Here is a 24,979-nt window from a genome sequence, read left to right on the forward strand (position 1 = left end):
CGGTATGCGCAAATGATTACTAAAACAAGGAAGACTGCGCACCAATCTTTGTTGTTTTGTGCAAGGAAACAAATGAAAATGAAATAGGTGTTGGTCGACTATGTCGATTTGTGAACATTTAAATGACTATAAATCAATTCATGGAACAAATGCATATCGATTAATCCATGCATATTTCGTAGCTTGCCCGTCGGCTGAAGCCAGGCGACGAAAGGTGACTAAAAAATTATATCCCCCATCGACTGAAATGAGATCATTTATAAATTATATCCTGCAAAAAAATCTCCCCATACCTACAACAACTGAATCGAATCATCTTTCATAAAAAGGAATAATATGGTTTTATACAATAAAGGCTATTCTTCTGAAAATGTTAAATGGATGGATGGGGTCTTTCATTTCTGTTGTTTATTTAATTTTTTTCTAAGCTAGTTAGTGTTAAACAATATTTTTGATTTCTCCAAAACATATTGATAAGTTTCTGCAAAATGTTAAAATATGAGGGTTATAATGGGGGTACCTTCATGAAGAATAATGGCAAAAATTTCTGTTAAATGATGTTAACCGTAAATTTTGGAACATGATGATAAATTGTACACTTTCTTTTAGTCGACAAAAATCAACTGATTTTGACGAATCAAGATAATTGTTTTCCAAAAATAGCGGTAAAGATAATTATTACAAACCTGGACGAATCAGAAAAATTTGAAGTATCACGATCAGGATAATTTGATGAATCATGGTAAAATGTAAATCAATTTGTTGCTACGGTAGCCGAAAATGACTGTTTGACGACTGAAGTTAAAGGGCATTAATACGGTTAAATAACATTATATGACAAAAATTAGTAAATGAATAGAACGCTATGCTCCAAAAGTAAAATAGACCACTTTCGATTTCAGACACTGTAACTTTCCATGAATATTTCCTATCTTGATGCTTTCTTGTTGGCATCACTGTAAGAATCACTTTCACAATACGGTGAATTACACAGATTGACTCTAGGTCAAACAGTGACTACAGTGTTACAACTCATTGATAAAAAAAACATCTTGAGATCAGTGTATATATTAATAGAAATGTTAACAATAACACAGACACAAACAAAACAGAAAACAAAATTATAGAATAAAAGAAAATGCTCACAGTTGCTATAACAAAGCTCCAAATAATCAGCCTGCTATTGTTAATTGTATTTTTATAAAAAGTAAAATAATAAAAATATTGAACTTCTACTAGGAAAATTCAGAAACCCCCATCATCAAATCGCAAAATCAAAAGCTCTAACAAGTCAAACAAAATCAACTGTCTAATTCCTGACTTGGTACAGGCATTTCCTTGTGTTGAAAATGGTGTATTAAGTGTGTTTTTTTTAGCTAGCTAATATAAACCCCTCACTTGTTTGACAGTCAAAAAAAAAATCCATTATGTATGTATCTTGACAACAATGTGTAAACAAAACACAGACATTATTAACATGATTAATAATGATAGGTATAGAAGTCAAGAATAGGTGTACAACAGTAAAAATTGTATTGTATTACTCATCTTTATCACAATCAAACAAACAATATACGTCAACAAAAACAAAAAAATGTCATAAGACAAAGCACAGAATACAAAAAAATGACCATATAATAAAACAAAAACACAATGGCCGGGATTAATAAATACTAAGCCATGCCAAATAGCAATTACAAAAATGGAATACAGTAAAAGTTTAGTACTTCATTCATTATTCATATAAATATTTCCTCATAAAAACGCTGATATAATTGAGAACCTGACCCTCATGTTTTACACATTATTTTTATTTTCTCACTATCATGACTATATTTTAAATATTAGAATATCAGCATTATGTAATGCTTAGATTTGTTTCAGGGGTATCCCAAAGTGTGATTATTTTTTTTATAATTTTAGGCTGCTTCCAATAGATGTCATACATGTCAGAAATATGCACTCAGGCTTCATGCCTGCTTACACTGTGTTTATTTTGGATGCTATAATGACAGGCATATTCATGGACATGCTGAAAGGAAGGGCCACCATCTGGGTAAATACATTGTGCATAAATGGTAAAAGATTAGTTCTTACAAGTATTATTTTACATGTTTTAGGCAAGTTTAAAAGTCTCTTTAAAAGCAATTGAACAATTTACCTGTAAATAAAAAAAGAGGTGTAGTTTAAACGAAAATGGACCACTAGAAACACATACATAACAGGTTGACATATTAACACTAACATGTAACTGTCAACACATAAACCCAAGTTTTTTAATCTGAATCGTGAAAGAATAATGTGATTGTGATTCTGTTGTTAATCAATTTAAGGAGAGATTTATATAAAGAGTATAATATATCTGTGATTATAAAATAACAACTTTTTTTTTCAGCTATGGATTTAAGTTATGGAACAGTATTCTGTTTTGCCTGTAATGATTACATGTACGATCCAGAATTAGAAACAATTTCTACCTCACAACATCAAAAATCTGCAAAGGCTCAAGGTACAGAGAGTCAGATATACATCATCAATGTAGTTTTCTATATTCATCTGGTTCATAGTTTTCTTCATGAACGATCTCCAACATTTGATTTTATTGCTTGCAAAATCTTTACATTATCTGTTTTTTAGACAATAATCTTTTTTTCAAACCAGTGGGTCAGTTTAATAGACAACACTTAAAAAATTAACAAAAAACTGTTTAAACTTTCAGTAATAGTAATACATTTAAAAATATTTTGAAATTAAGTACAAATGTAATAGAAGTCTGAATCCTGATATTCTTAACAAAAACATTTTTGTTGGGTTAAGAGTTCCTTTGAGTGATCAGATTTATGAAGTTTGTAAGTGTAAACTGCAACACTTGCATATTTTTGCAAGGGTACAGCTGATTCACCAATTTTATCACTTTTATTTATTTCAGGATTAAAACAACAGTTTATACGATGGGAACCTACTGATATTGAGAAGGAAATTCTATTACAGAATCCTAAAAGAAGGAAAGTAGAAACTACATCAACAATAGGTACATTACTGAAAAATTAACAAATTCAAATCAACAGCATAATGAATATATGGTACCCATCCATCCAGGGCATCCAAAAAATATTTAAGGCAAAAGGTCAGGTCAAAAAGATAGCAAAACATATTTTTTTAACTGAATTATGTTAGAATGGCAACCCAAGTTAAATGTCTGTTTCAGGTTTGATTCAACAGGTCAAAAATATAATTTATCTGTATCCCTTTCCTCCATTGAATTTTTTTTGCATACTTGATTTGCATATGATTTTTCAATAAAATGCTGAAAATATGCTTTAAAGTATTAATGCATTTCGAAAAACAACTATTTCAACAAATAAATCTAAGTCTGATATTCCTATGATATTCCTTTTCATTTTGGATACAAATTTTATTAAGTCTACTGCAGATACTTTGTAGTCAAATCGTTTCAACTGAGGTACTACACAGGCGTCAAAAGGCGTCATTATGGAGTAAAGGGGGTGGCGTCAAAAAGCGTCATTATGGAGGAAAGGGTTTTAAGTCCAGAATATACGACCGCTTGTATTATTAAAAATTTAGGATGCATCTTAATATTAAGTAAACAATAATTATCAGTCAATCAAATATAAGGCAATAGTGTAATTAAAAGTATGGAATTAAACACATATTTGAACTTGAAAAAATACAAAGATGAGACTTTATTAGAAAGACAAATAAAAAGGGTTACCATGCAAAACACTATTTATTTACAAAATAGGAATTGCATTTACAATTTTTTTATTACTTTTTAAATAAATGATGTTACACCAAAGCAATCTGTTTGTTATCTGTTTCAGGTCTGCGAGGATTGATTAATTTGGGAAACACTTGTTTTATGAACTGCATTGTACAGGCATTGATTCACACACCCGTTTTGAGAGACTATTTTTTAGCTGATAAGCATGTTTGTGAAATGAAAGACGACGAAGCTCGGCAGTGCCTTGTTTGTGAAATGTCCAGACTTTTTCAAGAAGTAAGTGATGTTACCTTAAAATGCTTATTTTTTTAACACTTTTTACTTAAGTAAAATTCTGATTTTAACAAAGTAGTATTTTAACACAATTTAAGTAACCATGTCTCAAAAAATGCTTGTAATTGAAGATATTTATGAAGGAACAATTCCAAACAAATGTATTTTGTGAGACCTTTGAAGATGTGATTTAACTTTTTTTTTCATAATTTCAATTTGAATAATTCAATATAAAAAAATTATGTTTTTTTTTACATTCTCAGTTTTACTCTGGAGCCAGGGCTCCACATATTCCATTTCGTCTTTTACACCTGGTGTGGACCAATGCTCGTCACTTGGCAGGATATGAGCAGCAGGATGCTCATGAATTCCTGATTGCAGCACTTGATGTGTTACACAGACATTGTAAAGGTTACTCCGCTAATCTATTGTTGTCTCATAGTCGACCAAGTATTCAAGGTAGGTGTCATGGTATTTCTGTCATGCCTTCCACTGATTAAATTGGATTCAATTTCTATAGAAATCAGGTGTAAGTTTCAAATCTTTTATAAGGGCTATTCCATTAAAATGTATGTGGCAGGGTAGGATGGGAAGTTTAATTATTGAATGTGGTGCATGGATATTTTGTCAGCTGGGTCTTTTAGCATTATGCCAAATTATCTAAAAATGTTCTTGGATGTAGGATATTTTGAAAGACCCTTCCTATCCTCCTAAATTCATTTTATTGGAAAAGCCCTAAATGTCTTCTGGGAAATTCATTATTGAAAGTAAATTTCAGATCAATGTTGGGTTATTCACGCACAGTGTATTATGAACACTGTTGCCTTACAACCGACATAGATGCCTTTACTATAAATAGAATATACTGATACATTTGAAATTAATTCTTCAATTTAAACAACCAAAAGGAATAAAATGTTCAAAATGTGTATGTGTTTGAAGAGTGTTTTGTTTTTGTGCATGTTAATTTGGACTTTAAACTTTATAGAGCACTGCTGCACAGTGAATACTATTAAGAAATATTGGACATTACATCTTCATGAGCCAGAAAAGTTGGGCTCATGAGATATATAGGGAAGAAAGATACCAAAGGGACAGTCAAACTCATAGATCGAATATAAACTGACAACGACATGTCTAAAAATGAAAAAGACAGACAAGTTAATGCATACAAGACACAACATAGAAAGATAAAGCAACACAAATTCAACCAAAAACTGGTGGTGATCTGAGGTGCTCTGGTGCTACAAATGTCACAATAATACAAGTATTGATTAAAATTGATGACAGCAGAGATTAATGTAATGATTGATAAAATAAACCACAGATGCTCTGTAAATTGGCAACAGTTAACAAATATTTATAACTAATTTTGAACTTTGGACTTTCATTTCAGTCCTGTATTTAATAAGTATAAGGCCACACCAATTTGATTCCTTGTTCGACGGATCCGCCCGCACCTATTTTTTTCAAAACAGATTTTTTTATTTTTTTTTAAATTCCCCTTTCCCGCATCCGGAAATGTAATCATGTCCATTTCCCACACTGTTTTTTTTTGTAAATATTATAAAAAGATATCAACATTTGTTTTTAAAATCACAGTCTAACCTGTATATAACGATTTTAAACATAAAAGCACCCCACCACACTGTGTAAATATCTGTGAGAATATTTTTTTTAGCATGAAACCTATTTATCCAAAGAGGGAGTGCTCCGAAATAAATTTATAACAGCGGAAATACCTGTAAAGAACAAAAAATTGGTTTCTGTCCCCCTTTCTTATATTCCCTATCACAAAATGTTCGTTGTTAGAATAAAGTACCAGAACTTCTGAAGGATTTGCCTTCAACTACAATTATATTGTATGCTGGCGAAACAAAACTATTCATAGCCGCTGCATGTTTATGCACCTGTCCTGATTGATTCAGGGGCCTGTCGTTCGGCAGTTATCGTTTGTTGATGTTGTTCATTGGTATTTTCCCGTTTGGATATATAAATTAGATCGTTTGTTTTCCTGTTCGAATTGTGTACGCTAATAATTTTGGGGTCCTTTATAGCTTGCTGTTTGGTCTGTATCAAAGCCCTGTGTAAAAGGCCGTACTTTGACCTGTGTTTGTTATTATCAGATTGAGAACAACCCTCCCTCAGACAAGGGGTCATTTTACTGATGTAGAAAAGAAAATAGAAATACCAAGGATTTGTACTATAGTTCTTCTATACAAAACATTTGAAAACTTAGAATTTTGTACTCAAAAAGAGGAGAGTTACATCATATTTTAAACAACTTTTTTCTGAAAGAGGGGTCCACTTATTTTGAATAATATTAAACTGTTAAAGTAAATGTGTTAATTTAACATGGTTAAAGTCCAGAAATGATGCAAAATTCTTGGACATGTTTTGACCATTTAATACTAGATAGATATATAGTTCTTTGAGAAAATATTAGCCCTTTTGTACAAACAAATATATTATAACTTATATTGATCCCTCATAAAACATGTAAAAGGGATATTTATAACATAAAGGGGTTGTCCCCAAACTGATTATGACTTGGATGGAGAATTGTCTCATTGTCAGTCACACAAACATCATTTGTACATAGACCAGATTTAATTATTTCTTGGTGAACAGGGAAAAAATACTTCAGAAATTAAAGAAATGTCAAAGTACAAGTGATAAACATTGATAAATCAAGTTTTAATATTGTCAAAACCTACTATTTTATGTTTACATAAAAAAATTATAATCGCTCGCCTTTACTTTTCAAGCTTCGCCTCAAAAATTTGCAAATTAAATATTTTTTTATTAAAATTTTCAAATCGCTCTCTCGCCCCAAATTTTGGAGTCCAAAAATCCGTAGAACAAGAAATTAAATTGGTGTGGCCTAATAAATAATTATGAAAACTTGATTTATTTATTCTAGGTTCTAATGGGACCAACAACCCAATTGTACACTGTAACTGTATAATTGATCAGATATTCACTGGTGGACTTCAATCAGATGTTACATGTCAGCAGTGCAAGTAAGTCAATGATGATTAACTTCGAACAATTTTATTACTGAAGTTTTATTTATTATCGTGGAGTGCAGAAAACTCAGCTTTTCGTGGATATTTAATTTCATGGTTTTTTCAAAGTCTCTATACAACCTGATACAATTTTTTTTATTCGTTGAACATTTACCTGTACCAACAAAAACCACGAAAATTGGTATCCAACAAATAATAATAGATACACAGTTTTCCACCTACAAAATCTGCATGCAATGTATTTGGTATATTTATGACTACTATGGCTAGGATTATATTGAATTGATATTGGAAAGCATTACAGTACCAATACCAAATTGTTTATTATAGTATAAAAAAGAAGATGTGGTATGATTGCCAATAAGACAACTATCCACAAAAGACCAAAATGACACAGACATTAACAACTATAGGTCACCGTACTGCCTTCAACAATGAGCAAAGCCCATACCGCATAGTCAGCTTAAAAGACCCCGATAAGACAATATAAAATAATTCAAACGAATAAACTAACGACCTTATTTATGTAAAAAAATGAACGAAAAACAAATATGTAACACATAAACAAACGACAACCACTGAATTACAGGCTCCTGACTTGGGACAGGCACATACATAAATAATGTGGCGGGGTTAAACATGTTAGCGGGATCCCAACCCTCCCCCTAACCTGGGACAGTAGTATAACAGTACAACATAAGAACGAACTATAAAAATCAGTTAAAAAAGGCTTAACTCATCAGTTGGACAAAAAATACAAGTATAGTGACATGTGTTTGATGACAATATACAATATTTCAATAAGCAGTTGTAATTACATGTATCAACACCCGGCCCTTTGGACCTATAAGTCACTTTAAACATTTATCCATATAAATTAATAATCATTAGTTAGATTGTACAGACTTTCTAGTTCCTTAACCAACATAAGTTACTGCTATGCAACTGTGTGAATAAAAGGAAGAGTTGGGTATATGCCAATGAGACAGAAACTCACTGATTAAAAAAAGAATGACATTTTAGTTATGATACATAAGAAAAAGGTCAATACAATTAAATGAGGTAAAATTTTATAATGATGTTCTATTCATGAAAAGTAACATGCCACTTCTCACAAGAGTTTAACATCTTTAACAACAAAATTGTACCAGTCTTGTTTTCCAGTTTAAAACAGAAATTCTTCTTTAAAATGTCATGCATAACTTATAATAATATATAACCAATGTAATTATTATCTTCTGTGTTGACTATTCTATTTCTTTATAATATATAACCAATGTAATTATTATCTTCAGTGTTGACTATTCTATTTCTTTATAATATATAACCAATGTAATTATTATCTTCTGTGTTGACTAATCTATTTCTTTATAATATATAACCAATGTAATTATTATCTTCAGTGTTGACTAATCTATTTCTTTATAATATATAACCAATGTAATTATTATCTTCGGTGTTGACTAATCTATTTCTTTATTTCAGGAATGTATCAACAACAATAGATCCTATATGGGATATATCTCTAGATCTAGGCCCAGGACCTCCACAATCCAATGGCACAACTAATTCCTCTCCTAGCTCAGGTAATTTATTTACAGGGTAACACTTGAAATCATACAAAAAGTTCTCACCAGAATATTTTTTATGTGGGGCATAACGTTTTTCAGTCATCCATCTGTCCCGCTTCAGGTTAAAAATTTTGGTCAAGGTAGTTTTTGATGAAGTTGAAGTCCAATCAACTTGAAACTTTCTACACATGTTCCCTATGATATGATCTTTCTTATTTTAATTCCAAATTAAAGTTTTGACCCAATTTCACTGTCCACTGATTATAGAAAAGGATAATGTGAGTGAGGCAACCAACCCTGTTCCAGTGATTTTGCTAGCGCTCATCACTTTCGTAATTTACGAAACGGTTTTCGCATTGATGAAAGTATTTCAAATCAATTTCGTCACTTAAATTTTGAAAATGTCAAAATATTTTGGCATTAAAATACTATATATCTACATGTCTTTGTGTTTTTGACAAGTTTATGACCCCCAGGTAATTAACATTTGCTACAGGTGTTACAAGTTGTGAATACAACTAATCTGCTCATCACCCTCGGATGAGCCTCTAATCCGTTAATTAAACCTCATAATTGACCATCGTAATTATTTAAGATTGGTCAGTCAGCATTTCAACAACCAGGAGTATAGTTTCGTCATTTAACCTCTAAGAATTCGCTTTTGAATTTCAATATTTCTCAAATGATCACAATTTGAAGTTCGTTTGTCATAGATTTGTCATTCGAATGCATTTTTGTCATACTTAATATAAATTTTCATCAAAATCTTTCGACAATTTCCATTTAAAATATAAAACTTTATTCAAAACGTTCAGAAATGTTTTCACGAGACAAACAGGTGCTTCCTGTACTGTGCTATGCATGCGTGAAAGTATTCTTATGACTTTTTATAGACACTAAAACATAAAATACGAAATCTTTTAGTATGAATTAAACAAGAGAGACAAATATATATATCTCTATTAAAGGAATTTATATAAAAAATTATAATTTCCTGATGAATCCGGACTCCATTAGATTTATTATCCTGGTGTCACTTCCCATTTTCGTTTCATTTTAAAACCGAAAGTAGTAAACGTGATCTATTCTTCATTTGTACAACCTCCTGATGGTCATTATAATTGTTCCAAAAAGGATTTTATATAGTTCCAACTTAATAGAAATGATTTCCAAATATCGATTTTGATGTTTTATAAAGATAATGATGATGCAGTGAGACAATCGATGCAAGTTAATTGCTGCATGTTCTGTTGTGATTCCTTGTTTAAAAAAAAATTGTTGAACAGGAATGTCCCTTTTAACAAACTGAAGAGAAATTGTGAACTAAATTTCCTGATCCCACATCAGAATGATTCATAATAAGGGCCAATACAGTCAAATCATACAATAACTGCCAATCATGCCCAAGTCCTTAAAAATCTGACAAAGTGACAGTCAAAGATGTAGCTAGTAATATACATCCTTGGTCCCTTTCTGTTACACAAAAAAGTTAGATTTTGATAGCGTACAAAAGTGACTAAAGCTCTCAAAATCCTAGCTTGAACCCTGATGTTCTGTGGACAAATTCTTGTTTCTGTGTGAATTAAAATAAGATGAGGTTTGATTGCCAATGGAATGAAAAAAACTATCCATTAGAGTTCAAGTTATGTGATTGTAAGCAATAATATGTCACAATATTGCCTGCAACAATGAGAAAAACCAATACAGTATAGTTGGATATATAAGGTTCTGAGATGAAAAATGTAAAGTAATTAAAACATGAAAACTTACAGCCTAATTTATATCAACAATACCATGTACAAAAAAACAAATATGACAGACCTGAACCATGACAATCGTTGAAGTTTTGGGTCAAGGTCAAATGATACATATCAGACTAAGCGATGACTTTTATGCCCCTTTAAAATTTGTGTCATTTCATAAGACATACATGACATTAAGACAAATATCATTTAACCTTGACTTTAATATAATATTCTGATTTAAGTCAGTCAATATTTTGATCTTTTTGAATCCAAGAGATATAGGATTCAAATTATGTTTTGCAGAAAACGTTTATAGATAGATCTGGCCTTGAAGGCATAAAACTTTGCTCAGTGCTCGGAACACAAAAATCATGCTCGAAACATGAAATCCAGCAATTTGATTGGTTGATTTTCAAGTCTGAGTACAAAAATCATGCTTTATGACCGTGAGGTCTGTTATAATAATGTCAAACTTGTATTATGGCAATTGTTTATGATATTTAATGATTATCATGTGATGTTTGTCTTTTAATAGGTTATTCTAATAGTCCAGGAACATACGAACCTACCTCACTACTTGACTGCTTAAAAAGGTATGTTTGTGTGATGGGGCACAAAATATAAAATAAAGAAAAATATATACATGTGAAGAAATACATATTATTTTTTCAGAATTTGTCAAAAGCAAGAAGATTTAGACAAAACACTTAAACTGTCAAGGGTTGACTTAACCTGAGAAGGTTGCTACTTAATAGTTTTAGCCCAAATATGATAAGCTTGAAACTACAATGAGACAGTTTATAGCAGTCTAAAAATTTTACCTGTAATACATGTACAAGAAATTCAAAAGTCTAAAGTAGACTTTTAAGACACCGGCAAATAAAATTAAACAAAATTAACCTTGACCACTGCAGCTACATAGAGCTTGGGACATAGAAATATTGGGTCATTGTCCCAAGTGTTTAATTTTCATGCATTTTCCTGCGTAATGTAATCCAATATATTTATTCGTTCAAAGTTTAAACTGGTGGATATGATATAATTTTTTGTAAAAAACTATAATTGTATAAATGTATATTTTAGATTTACCAAACCTGAACATTTAGGGAGTTCAGCCAAAATAAAGTGTAGTACATGTCAAAGTTATCAGGAATCAACAAAGCAACTGACAATGAAAAAACAACCGGTAGTGGCATGTTTTCATCTAAAGGTAAAAACTACTTTAGTATCATCAGCACTAAGGTCGTATTAATGCTGTGAAAATTATTATTTGACGATTTTTAATGTCCGTTCAAAAACGATCCAATCTCCATTTACATGCTTTTTCAAACATCAGGCCTTGAAGTCATAAAACTTTCAAGTCAGTTTTTTGTACTCATACTCCAAAATCGACCAATCAAAATGCTGGAATTCATGTTTCGAGCAAGATTTTTGTGCTCCGAGCATTGAGCAAAGTATTATGACTTCAACTCCAGGCTTTCTACATGTTGAAAATATTGTAAAATTGACCATTTGATTTTATACCCTCACTCTTTCTCAGAGTGAGAGCTATATTGCCATTTGTTTTTATACCCTCACTCTTTCTAGAGTGAGAGCTATATTGCCATTTGATTTTATACCCTCACTCTTTCTCAGAATGAGAGCTATATTGTCATTTGGTTTTTTTGTGCAATAGATTATTTTCTTCACACTTTCTTTAAGAACCTCTTTAAATGTATGACTTTATATTTGGTCAGTAGCTTGACAATGATGAGTTGAAAGTTGTGAACACTGATGAAATTTTTTGATAGATTTTTCGGAACTTCTTGTGTTGATTTGTCTCTAGTAACTGATGTGCAAGATGGTTGTTGTGACAGATATAAATACCACATTAAAGTGCCTGAAATATCAAGTTTTCTTTCTTCAAATATAAAAATTGTCTTTATTCTTTAAACTGATATAAGATTAAAAATGAGAGGACAAGTAAAAGATAGAAAACTGATCTTTTTATTTGAAACTGTCTGGTGATATTAAAGGCTAAAGAAAAAAAAAAGGTAAAGACTAAAGAAAAACATTGGTTATACACAAGGATTTGTTTTATTAAGGTGGTACCCAACACTTTCACCAAAATTAGTTTTGCTCGTTTAATTTTCATAAAATTTTGTCGAAGTATTTACTTTGACCCTTTAACAAAAATATAAAAATTTCAAAAATTTTGAACCAACCGTTTTGTCAGAAAAATTACACTGGTTATATAGCAGTTTGACAAACACCAATTTTGATCATTGAGAAGCTTAATATTCCCTTTATAACACAACGTAATTTTAACGTTAAGCTGACTTTACAGAGTTATCTCCCTGTAGTGTTAGGTACTACCTTAAATTTTTATTTCTTTTTATTACAGAGGTTTGAACACTCAACAGGGTATCATAAAAAGATATCAACATTTGTATCATTCCCAGACGAACTTGACATGACTCCATTTATGTCTTCATCTCGTGACAATAAAAATGGTTACATTAATCAAATCGTCCAAGAATCTGCCAAAAGTCTTTCATGTGATAACAAGTAAGTAGTTATATAAGTGTTTGAATATGAAATAGTAAACACATTTAAATTTGTACTTTGATTAATTTAAATACCAACTTTACTTTATAACAAAGTCATAGGGGAATTTAAGTTTGCATTCTGTCAGTCTGTTTATCCGTCTGTCCCATAGTCAGTCTGGCTAATCAGTTTTCCACACTTTTTTCTTCATGTCTGAAGATATTGATTTGATATAATGTGTATTGTTTAATCATGACAAGTAACAGATCAAGTTCGATTTTTTTCTGGTCGGGTGATTTTGGGCAGAGTAATGTTCCTTTGACTAAGCCATGCAATACTCATCTTATCTTTTAATTGACCAAATTTGTTGATGATGTTAAGTTGCCAGTCACTAGTTTTGCTTTTTTTATAGCATGACAAAGAGATTTTGCCTGAAGGATTTGATTTTGTAGCACTGAAGGATACAATTTTTTACAGATCACATGACAATAATGGAAGTTTGCCTACAAATTAGCCAGACTTTGGATTTCACCATTGTATCAAATGTCATTTGAGCTGCATCCTACAGAAATCGACTTTATGCAAGTGCATGTATACATGTACATTTGTAAGACTGATTATTTTTTGGAACCTTCAAATACGAAATTACAAGATGAAGTGAATTTTTGGTATGTTTTGTCGTGTTCTTATAACAGCTCTATTTTCAAACATTTACAGACTTTATACGGTGACCTATAGTTGTTAATGTCTGTTTTATTTTGCTCTTTTGTGGATAGTTGTCTCATTGGCAATCATACCACACCTTCTTTTTTATATTTCCATAGAGATTTTTTTAAACCAAGATAGGCTACAAGACATTTGATATTCATTTGCATAAGATCCATTTCTATCCGACGCAGCTCATTTAATATTTCTCCACTCATGATAGTAACAATTTTTTTTTATATACAAATAAGTTTCTAGAGCCAAGATTGCATAAAAATATATTTGTTAACCAGTAAGTATCCAAAATGTTTTTTAAACAACTTTTTATCAATGGTGAGTAAGCATCTGCTTAACTGAAATTCGAGTTGTCAGTCCTATTTTTATGTTGCAAGTTTTGTGAAGGCATGGCATTTTTATATGTCTTCGTCCATACCATTTGTTTAATAGCTAAAGGTTTAGTTCTCTGGATTTGTTTGTAGGTATTCCTTATTTGCTGTGGTAAATCATATGGGTACTATAGAATGTGGTCACTACACATGTTATATACGTCAACACAAGGACCAGTGGTTTAAATGTGATGACCATCTGATCAGTCGTGCTTCCCCACAGGAGGTGCTTAATAGTGAAGGGTACGTACTAATTAGATTGCTTCCCCAGAGGAGGTGCTTAATAGTGAAGGGTACGTACTAATTAGATTGCTTACCCACAGAAGGTGCTTAATAGTGAAGGGTACGTACTAATTAGATCGCTTCCCCACAGGAGGTGCTTAATAGTGAAGGGTACGTACTAATTAGATTGCTTCCCCACAGGAGGTGCTTAATAGTGAAGGGTACGTACTAATTAGATTGCTTCCCCACAGGAGGTGCTTAATAGTGAAGGGTACGTACTAATTAGATTGCTTCCCCACAGGAGGTGCTTAATAGTGAAGGGTACGTACTAATTAGATTGCTTCCCCAGAGGAGGTGCTTAATAGTGAAGGGTACGTACTAATTAGATTGCTTCCCCACAGGAGGTGCTTAATAGTGAAGGGTACGTACTAATTAGATCGCTTCCCCACAGGAGGTGCTTAATAGTGAAGGGTACGTACTAATTAGATCGCTTCCCCACAGGAGGTGCTTAATAGTGAAGGGTACGTACTAATTAGATTGCTTCCCCACAGGAGGTGCTTAATAGTGAAGGGTACGTACTAATTAGATTGCTTCCCCACAGGAGGTGCTTAATAGTGAAGGGTACGTACTAATTAGATCGCTTCCCCACAGGAGGTGCTTAATAGTGAAGGGTACGTACTAATTAGATTGCTTCCCCACAGGAGGTGCTTAATAGTGAAGGGTACGTACTAATTAGATTGCTTCCCCACAGGAGGTGCTTAATAGTGAAGGGTACGTACTAATTAGATTTTTCAAATTGTTTAAAATTCAATCAAAAGCTCACACATGAAATAAAAATAAAAATACATTATTTGCCACTTTACATTTTAGTGACATGGACTTTTTTTCTTTATAAAACATCTAGCAATGCATTTACTAAACAAGGGAATATGTCTGAGTATAAACTCGGATAGTTAAAAATGAGTACATTATTTATCTTGCAGACTGAGTATATACTATAGTTATGATTAAATAATTTATCTGGTAGACCGAGAACATGCTATAATAGCTATAAATGAGTACATGTTTTATATTGTAGGTTTTTATTATTTTACCACAAGCAGACATAGTATATGCTATAATAGTCATTTTAAAATGATTACATATTTTACATTGTAGGTATTTGTTATTTTACCACAAGCAGATACTTGAGTACCATTGACGTCAGAGAAGATTAGTACTTGGTGCATAATACTGTCTCATTATACTGCCGCCGTGTTGTAATAGTGCTGGAAAATTTGTCTTTCATAGTCATTTATACTTGATTTATATAGAAGTGCCAGTAGTTCTCAAAATCAGGCTTTTTGAAAAAATATAGAAGTTCACTTGCTTTTGATTTCTGATAAAATGGGTCTAAAATATGAAGTCTTGTCATTCCATGTCATTCTAAAGTTAAAAGAGATGTATTGGATGAAATGCATTTCAATGAAAGATTAATAATTATTTTTATTTAAAGGTTAAATACTTTCTAAAAGATATATACTTTTTTATTGAAATTGCAATATTAAGGAATAGGATTTTTTTTTTCAAAAATAGTTATTAAAAGTTAATGAGGATTTTCAAGAAAATAACTTTTCAAAGGTCTGTGTTTACTCAGTGATTTGATTTGTTTTACTTTTATAAATAATTTTGAAAATACACCCCAAATTTTTGTTACAACTGATTCTAAGAAAGACTGGTACTTAAAAGGGGGTAAACCTTGGTTCAGGGAGATAACTCTTTAAATCAGTTATGCGTTTGTAAAAGTCAAGTTTCGTCAATGAATTTTAAGCATTTTATACCTGAAACAGATTGGAAATAATCTATGTATCCAAGAAGCTTAGAACATATTTATGAAAATGGCTGACACAAACGTACTGATGATTTTAAGAGTTATTTCCCTTAACCTAGGTCTACCTCTTTAATTAGCATGATATTATTTGTAAATGTAGTTTCTTTAGAGATTGTTAAATATCTGCAGTTAAATGGCTTCCTTATCAATCAATCGTACAACAAACTGTACACATTCTCATCATAGGATATTTAAATATGTGAAAATTAAGTGTGCTATTCCAATCCTAATACTTGGGGAAAAAAGATGTAAAATATGTAAAAATTAAGTGTGCTATTCCAATCCTAATACTTGGCGAAAAAAGATGTAAAATATGTGAAAATTAAGTGTGCCATTACAATCCTAATACTTGGTGAAAAAAGATGTAAAATATGTGAAAATTAAGTGTGCTATTCCAATCCTAATACTTGGGGAAAAAAATATTAGTTGTATTAATTTGGAGAATAATAAGTTTAACAGGATAAAGATACATCTGAAATAAAACAATGTAATGGCACAAAGTGAGCATCCATTTCTTCTCTCATTGACTCATACTATGAATGACTGATGTTTTTTACTTAAAAGAAACTAAATATCTGATTCCTCAAAATATACAGTGAAACCTGAAAAAAAAAAGCTGGGTCACTGAAAAATAATTTTTAAAATAATGTTAACCAATTTTTTCACAACTATTTTGCTTGACTTTTTGTGAGTAGAAAAATAACAAGAATAGAAATTGTCTAAAATATGTGAAACATAGATCTTTCTTTTGAAATAAAATAAAGTACTGTTAGCTGGTTAGAAAGGCATAGTGATCTTACAATTTCATCCCTAGTGATCAATAGCCAGTTTACACTGAGCTTTTTAGTTCAAATCCTGCTTGTGGCAAGATGTGTTTGACTATTTGCCTAGAATGTTGATGGTTACCTCTAGATACCAAAGCTCTCTCCATCAATAAAAAACAGGCTGCTATTGAATAGCTGAGAGTATGGGAAGTGGTGTTAAACACCAAGATTCAATCAATCATAATCAAAATACTTAAAAAGTAAATTTAGAATTTTCATCAGCAGGGAATTCAAAATGTGAAGAAAAAAGTCATTTCTCTATCTCTTAAATTAGGACTTTTTGGTTTAAATAGGTTTTCACTGTATTAATTGATTGAAAAATATTTTTCCAGTGAATAATTGGGTGTATTAATATAATATTTATTGTATTTTGTATTTTATAAAGATAAGTATATTTGTGATAATATTTTCCATTTGTGTAATGACTTTTTATTCTGAAGTTTGCTCAGATATTTGTAAACAAATTAGACTGCTTGATAATCATTCCAGAATGTTTTATACAAGACATGCATGCTAGGAATGATTTTTGTGGGTATTTATTTAGATTTATTTGTCTTGTATATATAGCCTGGCATTGACAGAAAAAAGTCTTATGATTTTAAGTTCTATTTAAGCTTTAAGCTCAATTGTTGACTAGTATTTGAGTATTTGCGGTCACTTGACATCAAATATTTGAACTCTTCAAATTTCTTTAGGGGATCACAAATATCCTAACTTTTCTATGTTAACTTTTTCATTTATTTGAGGGGTTAAAAAATGAAAAGACTACAATCAAAATTACTATTTTCCTTGCAAGTCCTTAATTTTACAAGAATTTTGTCATTTTCATTAGAATGTTGCCTAAAATGTTTGCCAAAGATGTAAATAAATTTAGAAATTTAACATAACTTTTTAATTAGGAATTAATCAGAAAGGAGAGTACCTCTGGTTCTTCCACAGATTAAAAAATAGTAATAAAATAATTCTTAACTTCTTAGAATCTGGCCAGTTTATGTTATTTGAATATTACTTGTGCCAAAAAATTACGATGAATGATTGAATGAAAGTGAATTTTACTCTGATAGTATTTTTTGTCTATTTATTTCCTTGGGAAGGCTTAAATTTACCAGAGTTTTACTTCAGAAGTTTTGTTCCAACACCTGGAATTAAAAAAGACCCAACAATTCTTCAAAATTAATCTCAATAGGTACAAGAAAATTTATAGTGAAACACATTATTTATATTGTAAAAGTTTATACACCAAAAAAAAAAAAAAAAGAGATCTTTGTCTAAATGAGTTTTCTGTATGTTAATTTTAGTAAGAATGTATTGTATGAAAGTTTATTATGTAGATATCAAGATATTATATATTTCTGATATTTATTTGAGACTTATTATTATAATAGATTGAACAAATTATTACAATCATATTAGAATGTATATCATATAAAAGTTGATTAGAGTTACAAAGAACAAGAAATTCTTAAGCCTGAAATGTCCTGGGTAAAGCTATTGCAGATTGAATATTATTTCTTCTCGTTCTTGAATTGATTTAAATTTGGGGGGCAGAAAAAAACTTTAAAAAACATTTTTACAGCTTTTGACAGACAAAATTTTTCTAGTTTCATTATTTGACTAGAAATTAAGTTGTTGCCTTTTTAGTCATGAGGTCTAGATCAAATGCTAAATAGCAGATTATAAATCTGAAAACCTTGAATTTTATGATGCCATTGGCATATCCCAGCAATTCACGAAACTCTCCCATCTTTATTCCTAAAATTCAAAGAAGTAAAATCAAAGTCGACTGGCCTAAATGTATCTGACTGAATGTTCAGTACTTAATTGGTGTAGAGATTAAGGAATTTTGTTAATCAATTCTTAAATAAAATAAAATTATTCTTATTACTTTTTTTAAAGGATGAATTTGATATCAAGTACAAATTAAAATCTGAGGGTAATAAATACCAAACTCCCAAAAATTGGTACTCAATGAATTCTGAGTAAATACATTACTTTATTTTTGTAGGTGTACCATATTTCTGCTAACTGTGATGATATATTTCTGTTGTGTTCAGATTTCAGTATTGTACCATATCATTTACATTTATTTACTTCTAATAATTTGTACTTTTTGTGATATTGCAATTGTAGACAAAATACATTATGTATACATAACTGAGTTGTTGTTTTAATTATGATACCAGTAAGATCAAAGTTTAGTAAACCCAGTTAGTGTGTCAATTTGTCTGTCAGGTCTTGTAAGTGCTCTAACAAGTACATTTCTTGCCATATTTTTATCGAAGGTTAATATCGTCAATGTCTCAAACAAGTTTCAATATTATTGCTTACCTATTTTTAAGGGATTGATACCCTTGAAGTGGGTCTCATTGGGGTCTAAGCGTGACGTAGGATTGCTGATTTTTTTGTAAGCATGACATGTGAAAGTCAAATTATTGTGCCTTGAAAACGGGAAATGAAGTGTAGCGGGACACGGGAAATTACAAAAAAATAAGAATTGCTTACGTACATAGTGTAAGCAGGATACATGAAATCTGACAAAACAATAAGCGGGATCCAGGATCAGAACCCCCAATGAGACCCCCTTGAAATTATGAATTATAAGGAATACTGCATTGTTTGCACTTTACAGCCTTCATTTCCTATAGGATTGATGTTATTTATATTCAGGTCTTTATGAGCAGCAGCGTCTTTTTTAGATAAGTTTGAAAAATCAGGGCTGATGAATTATTTCTAAAGGAGTTATGCCCCTTTGAAATATAAATGATATGGAAAAATACATTTTATGTGCTCTCATATCTACCTTTTGTGTAGGACCAGAATGAAATTTAGACTTATAGTAGTTATGTTTGGCAGGTGAGATCATTGTGGTCAAGTTTGGTTCTAATTGGTCCACTTGTTTCAGAAAAAAGATATCTGTAAAAGTCAACGTATTACAACAGATGTCAGACGCCCAGTGATAACAAAAGCTAAAAAATAAAAAGGCAAACAACAACAGAAAGGAATAGATTGAGCAACTGAACAGACAAAAAGAGCAGGAAGGTAGGGTGAACTCAGGTTCTCTGAAAGGATCTCATGAGCTGAAAAGTGTCACGTATGCCTATTTCATATCCTGTGATGGTCACATTCATAAAAGTTATAAACAAGAAACACAGGATCTGCAAACCCTAACAGAGTACCTGATATCACCCCAGTTACTGGATGGTGGTTCATGTTTCTCAGACTTTTGTTTTCTATGTTGTTTTGTGTACGGTTGTTTATCTGTTGGTCTTTTTTTATTAATTTTTTAGTCATGGTGTTTATTTTTGACTAAGGAGTTTTTACATTACTTTGGTATCTGTAAGCTCACTTTTGGTGCAAAGTCAATCTATCATCAATCCTAGAAATACGTGTTTAATGGACTTGCTAAAATATAGACTAGGTGAATAATGTAAAGGAAAGGTACAAATTGTCACTAAAACCACCATCTACATAAAAAAGCTATATGGGTCATTTTCAAAAAATGTCGAATTTTAAAATTAAGAAAATTATTAAAAGTTACTTATTCAAACAACCCTTTACATAAGGAAATCAAAACAAACAGTACTTTAAGAACAACATATTAAAGATGTCATACAAGAATATCTTGAAACATTTTTTGATGGGTGGTACAATATTTTGTCTATCCTGTTACCATTTTCAAAAGAAATTTTGGGTTATTAAGAAAAGGTTTAGATAAAATGTTAAGCTTGTTTTACATAGCCAATGAGATGGTTTTTAAGAGAATAAACTTCTATAAATATTCATTCTGTAACATAATAGATTGTTTTCCAATTTTCCAGGTTGTACTGAAAAATGCCTCTAAAATTGGTTTTTAAAAGTTGTAAAAATTACCACCAGTAATGCAAGTCTAAGATAGCAATTTATATTGTTCGGTATTTTTTCACCCTTTTCAATAAATCCATCATAAGTCAGTTTACTTTTCTCTTTATTTCATTGGTAACAGGAACGTACGTTTCTGATATATCACTATATAAAAGTCTATCCTGTTACCTTTTTGTCTATCCTGTTACCGATATCAGTATTGCACCTGAAAATGCTTAACTGGGAAGATTAAGACGCTATAACCTTAAGATGAGTTCAAACAACGAAATATTTCATTCGTTTTGCACCTACATGTTAAGATAAGAAATTTAACGACGTTTTTGTCTACAATTGTCTATCCTGTTACTGTAACCATAGCAACCATAGTAACAGGATAGGCAAATTTCTTCGTTTTTGATTGCTGTCGTGAAATAACTACTCTCTTTGGTGAAATGATTATGGTTTTCTATTGTGAATTTGGTTTTCAACACGTTATTGCACTTTTTAGCTTACCTGGCACAAAGGGCCAAGTGAGCTTTTCCCATCACTTGGCGTCCGTCGTCGTCGTTAACTTTTACAAAAATCAGAATGCCCCTGAATTGGTAATTTTAAGGAAATTTTGCTGTTTTTGGTTATTATCTTGAATATTATTACAGATAGAGATAAACTGTAAACAGCAATAATGTTCAGCAAAATAAGATTTACAAATAAGTCAACATGACCAAAATGGTCAGGTGACCCCTTTAGGAGTTATTGCCCTTTATAGTCAATGTTTAACCATTTTTCGTAAATCTTAGTAATCTTTTACAAAAATCTCCTCCTCTGAAACTACTAGGCCAAATTAATCCAAACTTGGCCACAATCATCTTTGGGGTATCTAGTTTAAAAAATGTGTGGCGTGACCCAGCCAATCAACCAAGATGGCCACCATGGCTAAAAATAGAACATAGGGGTGAAATGCAGATTTTGGCTTATATCTCTGAAACAAAAGCATTTAGAGCAAATCTGACATGGAGTAAAATTGTTAATCAAGTGAAAATCTATCTGCCCTGAAACTTTCAAATGAATCGTACAACGGGTTGTTGGGTTGCTGCCCCCGAAATAAGTAATTTGAAGGAAATTTTGCAGATTTTGGTTATTATCTTGAATATTATTATAGAAAGAGATAAAATATAATCAGCAATAATGTTCAGCAAAGTAAGATCTACAAATAAGTTAATAAGACTAAAATGGTCAGTTTACCCCTTAAGGAGTTATTGCCCTTTATAGTCAATTTTGATCAATTTTTGGTAAATTTTTGTAATCTTTTACAAAAATCTTCTCCTCTGAAACTACTGGGCCAAGTTAAACCAAACTTGGCCACAATCATCATTGAGGTATATAGTTAAAAATGTGTGTGGCGTGACCCCGCCAACCAACCAAGAAGGCTGCCATGGCTAAAAATAGAACATAGGGGTAAAATGCAGTTTTTGGCTTATAACTCAAAAATCAAAGCATTTAGAGCAAATCTGACAGGAATTAAATTAATTATCAGGTCAAGATCTATCTGCCTTGAAATTTTCAGACAAATCTGACAACCTGTTGTTGGGTTACTGCCCCCGAATTAGTAATTTTAAGGAAATTTTGCAGATTTTGGTTATTATCTTGAATATTATTATAGATCGAGATATACTGTAAACAGCAATAATGTTCAGCAAAATAAGATCTACAATTAAGTCTCATGACCAAAATTGTCAATTGACCCCTTAAAGAGTTATTGCTCTTTATAGTCAATTGTAAACAATTTTCATAAATTTTCGTACTTTTTTGTAAATTTTAGGAAATATTTTCCACTGTAATTACTGGGCCAAGTTCATTATAGATAGAGATAATTGTAGCAACAAGAATGTTCAGTAAAGAAAGATCTACAAACACATCACCATCACCAAAACACAATTTCGTCATGAATTTATCTGTGTCCATTGTTAATATGCACATAGACCAAGGTGAGCGACACAGGCTCTTGAGAGCCTCTAGTTACAAGCATACTGTTGGTGTAATTAATCAAAATTGTTGGTAACAGCAGAGACATGAAAAAAAGTACACTCTATTTTTTTCACTAAATGTCGTGAAATTTCTTTTTTCTACACTGTCTTTCAAGAAACGAGGCGTTTTAAATGTAAAGATAACTTTGTATTTTGAAATCAACACTGACTGATTCAATATTCAAAGGGAGAAAAATTTAACGGCTGATTTAAGTAGCGGTAACAGGATGGACATGAACCTCCCATACACTGCTTGAATTTAGTTTGTAGATAATACGTAACATACAATGATAAAGAAGCTACGATTTTTCTTCAGCGTAATAATACATGTTCTTAAAAAGTCTCTTTTGCAGATATCAAGGCGATCAGAAAATCGGAAAAAAATCATTTGAAATGTGTTTTTCTAACACTGTATGCACACAAATACCCCCAAAATCGGACTTAAATGCAGTTTAATCTTATCAAAATAGATGTAAGGTGTGTTTATTATTAATGTTCTGAATCACAAATCCGACAAGCTTTCATTTAAACCATTACAACTGAAATTTCGGCTATTGGTACTTTACGGAACGGAACGGAACGGAACGGAACGGAACGGAAAAGAATTTCATTTAAGGTATCCAAAGGGGGCATTTATCAAAATTTCGAAAAATCTTTAAAACAAAACAAACTTTAAAATTTCTGTGTTTTACGGTTTTCCATATACAAATAACACAAATGTATACTAAATCTCATCTTCACAGGTGAAATGTGTAATAATGTATAACATCGGGAAATACTCTGTAGATGAATATGTCGGATTGTCCTGATAAATTATCATGAAATTAACGCATTTGCAAGTCATGCATTATGATATCTAGACTGACCTCACGTCGTCCTTGATTAGAGACAGTGATCAAGTTGAATCTGATTTAAACTTATTAATTTATTTTTCCGTTCCGTTCCGTTCCGCAAAGTACCAATTGCTCTGAGGAATTGGTATTTAACGGAAAAAACGGAAACAGACATCTTTAATGTAATTAAAGCTGTATGATAACAAAAATTGTCTGACACCTCTTTTTGCATGAGTGGTATGTGTTTTAGATAGCATTTTCGACTTGATCAATAATAAAAAATTTAACACAAAGGCAGGTTACACAAAAAGTCTTTCGCCTTCCATCGGTAATTATATTTTAAAAAAGAGGCCTTCAACAGCCCGTTCCGACGATGATTAGAGACAGTGATCAAGTTGAATCTTTATTAAATCTTTTAATTTATTTTTCCGTTCCGTTCCGTTCCGCAAAGTACCAATTGCTCTGAGGAATTGGTATTTAACGGAAAAAACGGAAACAGACATCTTTAATGTAATAAAAGCAGTATGATAACAAAAATTGTCTGACACTCTTTTTGCATGAGTGGTATGTGTTTTAGATAGCATTTTCGACTTGATCAATAATAAAAAATTTAACACAGAGGCAGGTTACACAAAAAGTCTTTCTCCTTCCATCGGTAATTATATTTTAAAAAAGAGGCCTTCAACAGCCCGTTCCGACGATGATTAGAGACAGTGATCAAGTTGAATCTGATTTAAACTTTTTAATTTATTTTTCCGTTCCGTTCCGTTCCGCAAAGTACCAATTGCTCTGAGGAATTGGTATTTAACGGAAAAAACGGAAACAGACATCTTTAATGTAATTAAAGCAGTATGATAACAAAAATTGTCTGACACTCTTTTTGCATGAGTGGTATGTGTTTTAGATAGCATTTTCGACTTGATCAATAATAAAAAATTTAACACAAAGGCAGGTTACACAAAAAGTCTTTCGCCTTCCATCGGTAATTATATTTTAAAAAAGAGGCCTTCAACAGCCCGTTCCGACGATGATTAGAGACAGTGATCAAGTTGAATCTTTATTAAATCTTTTAATTTATTTTTCCGTTCCGTTCCGTTCCGCAAAGTACCAATTGCTCTGAGGAATTGGTATTTAACGGAAAAAACGGAAACAGACATCTTTAATGTAATAAAAGCAGTATGATAACAAAAATTGTCTGACACTCTTTTTGCATGAGTGGTATGTGTTTTAGATAGCATTTTCGACTTGATCAATAATAAAAAATTTAACACAGAGGCAGGTTACACAAAAAGTCTTTCTCCTTCCATCGGTAATTATATTTTAAAAAAGAGGCCTTCAACAGCCCGTTCCGACGATGATTAGAGACAGTGATCAAGTTGAATCTGATTT

At 31.4% G+C, this 24,979-nt stretch overlaps 1 protein-coding gene across 1 annotated transcript; it reads left to right on the forward strand.

Annotated features, from left to right (window-relative positions):
* Window positions 1-15: 15 nt before the first annotated feature.
* LOC143044206 (ubiquitin carboxyl-terminal hydrolase 22-like) lies at window positions 16-19,047 on the forward strand. Its single transcript, XM_076216110.1, has 13 exons — window positions 16-214; window positions 1,924-2,056; window positions 2,396-2,509; window positions 2,930-3,031; window positions 3,843-4,018; window positions 4,279-4,474; window positions 6,939-7,038; window positions 8,530-8,630; window positions 10,896-10,953; window positions 11,444-11,570; window positions 12,744-12,907; window positions 14,071-14,220; window positions 15,358-19,047. The coding sequence occupies exons 1-13, from the start codon at window positions 101-103 to the stop codon at window positions 15,398-15,400; spliced, it is 1,578 nt and encodes a 525-aa protein (XP_076072225.1). The 5' UTR covers window positions 16-100; the 3' UTR covers window positions 15,401-19,047.
* The last annotated feature ends 5,932 nt before the right edge of the window (window positions 19,048-24,979 follow it).

The sequence above is a fragment of the Mytilus galloprovincialis genome, chromosome 9, assembly GCF_965363235.1.
Source record: "Mytilus galloprovincialis chromosome 9, xbMytGall1.hap1.1, whole genome shotgun sequence".
NCBI lineage: Eukaryota > Metazoa > Mollusca > Bivalvia > Mytilida > Mytilidae > Mytilus > Mytilus galloprovincialis.